Raw genomic sequence first — 6,000 nt, forward strand, 5'->3', positions numbered from 1 at the left:
TGAAAGACTATCTCAAACAAGATTTCATTTATTTTTTTATTACTTAGCACCTTTGAAACACAAATATAAAACCTACGAATGGCCTAATTATCAAATCTAAGGGCTAATTTGGTGATCGGGGATTCTGAAGAGATCCATGAGAGAGGGGATTTGGGATCCCCGATCACCAAATTAGCCGGGCGCTAATATGGAGGGTGAACGTTGATTTTTCCCAACTTTTTGAAGCGAAGAAAACCCATCTTTCGAGGTCAAGTGGTCAACCCAAACCGAACCTTTCACAGCCGCGTTATTATTCTCGTCTCCAGCCCCCCACACGCGCTCCCCTCCACCGTCCGCCGCGCGTCCCCACCGGCGGCCACCGCCACCGGCCCACCTCCCCGGCGCCCCTTACCCTTCTTTGGCGCGATGGTAACTCGCGGCGGCGGTAGCCAGTCCTACGGCTTCCCGATCTACTGCGCCGCCTGGCTCCCGCTCGCCCACATCATCAAGCCCGACCCTCCCGCTGCCGAGGCGGATGCGGATGACCCCTCCTCCTCCACCCCCTCGCTTCCGATGGCTGTCCTCGGGGGCGGTGGCGGGGAGGGCCGGAGCGGGGTGCCGAACAAGCTCGTGGTGGCGGCCCTCGCCACCGGGGAAGAGGCCGCGCCGGCTCTCTCCCCCGATACGGTGAGCGATCCGTCCTCCCAGATCCCGCTCTGATCTAGGGCGGGCTTGAGTGTCCCGTGCTGATTTGGCGTTCCGTGGCGGTGGGCAGGTGGTCGAGGTGAATAGTGAGGAGGAGGTGCCGTACAGAATGGCCGTCCACCCGCGTGGCGATGGCGTGTTCTGTGCCTTCCCCAACGGCTGCAGGCATGCACTCTCGTACCCTTGGATCATATCTTTGGAGCCTGTACCCTGCATTGTGTTTGCTCCTGTAGCCTGCCTAATGTATTGGTTGGATCTGAATTCTGATATGCACAAATGATCAGAATGTGGTACATATGCCCCCTTCATTCATTGTGTAGAGGCAATGGTGAAGATAACACCTAATATGGAATCTTGCTAGTAACAAGTGACATGGCCTGAAGCGAAGGTATCTGCAAATTGTTTTGTATATAGCGGTATAGCCTAAGCCATGCTGTTCAAGAAAATAGCTTATCTAATGTTGATTCTTGCTAGTAAAGGTAATGTTTTGGGCGTGTTTGATTATTTCCTGTTTCCCTAGGAGTTAAATCACTTATCTTCTGGTTTTTGCGGTATAACTTGAAGCATACTTTGGGTTTTCTTAGTTGCTAGTATAGATGTGTTTGTGGTTCAGAAAGTATCAGCTGCAAAATGTACCTTATATGCTTTCCCTTCATCTTATACTCTACAGAAGATACTGGGGTCTTATTTCGTATTCATTTCATGCAAACAGTAAATAATTAAACTTGGTTGAAAAGTTTAATTTTCATAGTTTTAACTAGGAAAACACTCATGTAGGTTGTATCGATGGGAATCACAGGAAGGAGAGGGACCACAGAGGTTGGCTTTGGAGCCGGACCAGGATGCTTTAGCAGAGCTGAAAGATGTCGGTTTGCAGTTGGCCGTATCCTTCAGTGGAGAAGGTTCAATACTTGCTATTGGTGGTGAAGTAAGTTAATATTGTGTACTTTTCCCTGTGCATTTTGCTTTCTTGTAACTGTTGTTGGTAGGTTTAGGTACTCTCTCCGTTCCAAAATAAGACATTATACATTGATTTACTATGTATCTAGACATAGTGTATATCTAAGAGCCTAGCAAAAGTTGTGTATCTAGGAAAGCTAAAATGTCTTATAATTTGGAATGGATGGATTATTTAGCTTCATTTTATTTCATTTCCTATTTGACTTTTTCTGAAGGGAAAACTATAGGCACTTCGAGCACCTAATTTAGAATGTATTCTAAGTTTCTAATTCTCAACTTTATTTTTCTTCTGAGTTTGACATCATAAACAGAAAAAATTGCCTGAGGAAGATATGTTAGCTTAGTAGTTTCCAGGTGTACCAAAAGTAATCCTTCATGGCATCATGCAGGAAAAAATGTTTACTACATACTACAATTATCATAAGCAACATTTTTTTTAGTACTGACTAATGTAACCAAACAGTTAGCCTGTTTTGGCAACTTAATGACCATTTGCTACAGTAGTACAGCTATTCAGATAATGAGTTGTGGTGTCTGGAGAGGGGGTGTATATTGTTATGTTAGGCAAAGGGATCTTTGTTTCATCGTTAACATGGTACAGACATCTTTGCATAGAAAGTACAGCCAGTGCAGTTTTGAATAATTGTTTTTACTTATCTTTAACGTATGGACTATGGAGAATTGGAGATACCAAATAACATTAAGTAGTTCTTGAGATGCGCTTTTTACGACACATCCTTGTTTTATGATACGTCCTTGTTTTATACATGTTTGCGCCATCATTTTAATTTACTGTTAAAAGCAAAGATACATCTATCGGTTTCAATAGGTTTTATCTATCGACTTCTTAATAGTCGTTTCGTATTGGCAGAACAGTCTTTGAGCACTGATATTTAACCTTGCTTTTTACGTTATAACAAGGCAAATCTGGTTTGCCTCCATGTAAGTAAATAACTTTTCAGTATGGTCTTGCATTTATGCTTTGAGGATTTTCATGGTTGATGGTTCATATGCGATTTTCTTCTTTCTCTTGGAGCTTCTGTTATGGCACTGCAATCTTATGGTTATTGACATATTTGTTTCTTTATATTCCTTTGTAGGATGGGTATTTAAGAGTTTTCAACTGGCCTACCATGGGGTCTGTTCTCACAGAAATCGATACTAAAACATCGATTAAGGATCTTACTATCAGGTAACAAATGGCCATTGAACTCTCTCTTTCCACTTGATTATTGGTTGTGAGATACTGATGGGTTCCTCTGCTTTGATCCATCTTCTCAGTTCCGACGAGAAGTTTCTTGCTGTGAATAGGAGCAGTGGCCCATGTAGAGTGTGGGATTTGCAGTCATCTGAAGTTGTAGCCAGTCTGCCAAGAGAAACAGTGAGTTTTTTTTCTTGAACGGAATACATTAGTTTAATGATTTTGTGCCTTGTTTCAATAGAGTTTTGTTCTGTACATTTCCAGGGGGAAATATTTGGATTCTGCAGATTCTCTAATAAGGCTGACAACAGTCATGTCCTATTTATAACTGTGATGGAAGGTGACATTAAGGTTTAAGTTGACCTAGTTACAAATTGAATTAGGCAACAAGCTTAAGGTCTGACAATGCCTGAACAATATTGATTTTTAGGCGATTATGGAAAAATAGTGTCTTGGAATACTACCTCATGGACGAGAACCGGATCAAAGAAAATAACTCGTGAGGCAATTTCAGCTTTTGCTGTGTCACCCAACGGTGCTCTTCTTGCAATGTGAGATTGGAAAGATCCACTTGTTTTTTTATAGTCATCTTGTAGAAATAATGAGATAGTTTGGCTGTATTTTCCAAGGTTCCAAAAGATGCTAAGCACTAGGCAGGCGCTAGACCACTTCCTAGCGCCTAGATGGACTAAGCACAGATTAAACGTGATTAAAAGTTTATGTTTTTAATTTATTTTTATTTTTTGTGGCAACATATATGGCTCATATTAGATGTTTAACTTCGATATAAAAAGATGTTGTAACACATTCAGGAAATTTTGATTCCAGTTCTTGCAAACTTGCAAAGAAGTGGCAAAGGGACTTGCAAGTTGCAATTTTGATCCCCGCACATCTTGTTTCCCTTTTCACTGGCTCTTCCACACGCATTCTTGCGCACCAGAGTCACACATATCCCACCTCCTAGACTTGTACAGAGTAATGCCTCACGCCTACACACACCTCCTAGACTTGTACAGAGTTTTATTGGGCGCTTAGGCCATAAACAAGGCGCTAGGGGTTCATTTGAGGTTTAATCAAGAGTAAACCTAAGTTTAATTAGGCTTTTTAGAACCATAGTATTTTCTTAAAAAATCATTTGTCTGCCTTTTGTTTATAGTGGAACAATAGAAGGAAGCATCATCGTAGTTGGCTCAAAAGACATGCGGACACTTGTAACAGTTAAAAAGGCTCATCTTGGTATTGTTACTACGCTGACCTTCTCTCAGGATTCAAGGTTAGTATCTTTAACTTCGAGCTGACAAATCTAAAAAAAAATAATTTCTCAATGTAGCTGCTTTACATCATTACAGAACATTGCTGTCAACTTCCTTCGACTCTTCTGCAAGGGTGACATCTGTTGGGTCTCCAAAGAGTAATGGTACGTTGCATCTTTAATTCATAGATTTGTTTTTTTCCCCATCCATTCCTTGCAAGCCCTACACTAAAAATGGATGGCTGTGTCCTGACAGGAACAAGCATATGGCCCATGCTACTAGTTGTTATTCTTGCAATTTTGGTGTACTACTGTACGCAGCACAAAGAAGACATTTTGGCAATGTTGCAGCGTTGAGATAGATTTCTGTTCAGCCCCTGACTGGTCTACTCTGCTGGACGTATTATTAGTGTTGCTTCAGTGATTGAAGAAATTTTGGACTTGGGCCAACTTCATTATTCTCTCAAGGACAAACAATACAGCAAAAGGCACTGAGCCCTGTTATGTTTTGTAGTAAAAAGGGTAATGTACTTACTCATGTTGTCGAAGTTTTTGTAAGTTGATGGCCGCAAGTGATAGACATATGTGGCAATGTTTCTTCATGCTGCACTTGTGAATTGCAAGATGTTCGCCCCAAGAGTCCAATATAGAGAGTTCAGAAACAAATTTTTTTGGTGTGCGAAACAATTTATTATGTATGCGTAATAAAGCTGTACAAAGAATATCTAAAAATGCAGATAGCTTCTGGGTGCTTATACATGTGATGACCAATTATTGTTTGGATGACAAAAGGGAGTTGTAACACTATGCTCTACATCTGTGTGTCGGAAATAATCAGTTTGCGTCGGTTTCTTCTTGCCCATGATGTTTTTGCTGGACTTTAATGGTGCTCTCTGTTTGGATCCCATGTGCTAAACTTTAGCAGCCATTTGCTCTCAAATGGAGAGTTAAGGTTTGGCTAGCATATAGGTAATGTTTAGAGGCAAGTGCTAAAGTTAAGTATATAGATATAGAAAAACATCTATACCTCTAATTAATAGGGGTTGAGAGAAAGAGAGCGGGATGAGAAGGGTATGTGATGTCTTTTTTTCTCTCATCTTGGATCACTTTTAGCTAACGTTAGCTAAATTGCTAATAGATGATAAAGTTTAACATTTAACTTTTAACATATTTTACCATTTTTATGTGGATCTTCAAGTGCTAACTTTTAACTGAATATGTAGTGCTAAACTTACCACGGATCCAAACAGGCCTCTGATACTGCGTATGTACTCATCCAAACCTTCTGAGTGATCTTTATTCTGAAACACCAACCTTTAACCATCCAAGCTCCATACTAAGACAAAACCTTCATCGCTTATTCCGAATGTGAGAAGAATCTGTTAATTCTAATTAGCTTTTAATTAACCTATGTTTTTACTATAGCATCATATAAGCTAATAATAACTAATTAGGATTAATAGATTTGTCTCATTAATTTTGATTAATAAATTTATCTCATTAATCGTCCATGGTTAACCTATATTTACTGTAGTACTAGCTCTGATCTAACTATTTAGGACTAATAGATTTGTCTCATTAATTTTTTATTAATAAATTTACCTCATTAATCGTTCATGGTTAACCTATATTTACTGTAGTACTAGCTATGATCTTTTTTATTCGTCATTTGTTAGTGTAAAATTCAACTATCCAGCAGACAAATAAATAAAAATGGAGGGAGTATCATATAAGCTAACCATAACTAATTAGAAATAGATTTATCACATTAATAATTCATCGCTTATTCAATTAGTTTATGTTTGGTCTTTTTAGCTAGTATGTAAATATAGTGTTTAATTTTAGGCGATTGAATCAAAACGGGCCCGTTTAAGCTGCAAGTGCAAATGTATGGCCGTGGGCC

General features: G+C 39.8%; 1 protein-coding gene across 1 annotated transcript; it reads left to right on the forward strand.

Annotated features, from left to right (window-relative positions):
• Positions 1-278: 278 nt before the first annotated feature.
• On the forward strand, positions 279-4,853 carry LOC100192088 (sec12-like protein 2). Its single transcript, NM_001137511.1, has 10 exons — positions 279-666; positions 755-849; positions 1,462-1,612; positions 2,745-2,836; positions 2,926-3,025; positions 3,110-3,185; positions 3,276-3,396; positions 4,002-4,118; positions 4,195-4,262; positions 4,354-4,853. Exons 1-10 carry the CDS (start codon positions 406-408, stop codon positions 4,452-4,454), a joined length of 1,182 nt encoding a protein of 393 aa, NP_001130983.1. The 5' UTR covers positions 279-405; the 3' UTR covers positions 4,455-4,853.
• The last annotated feature ends 1,147 nt before the right edge of the window (positions 4,854-6,000 follow it).

Source organism: Zea mays, chromosome 4, assembly GCF_902167145.1.
Source record: "Zea mays cultivar B73 chromosome 4, Zm-B73-REFERENCE-NAM-5.0, whole genome shotgun sequence".
NCBI classification, from domain to species: domain Eukaryota; kingdom Viridiplantae; phylum Streptophyta; class Magnoliopsida; order Poales; family Poaceae; genus Zea; species Zea mays.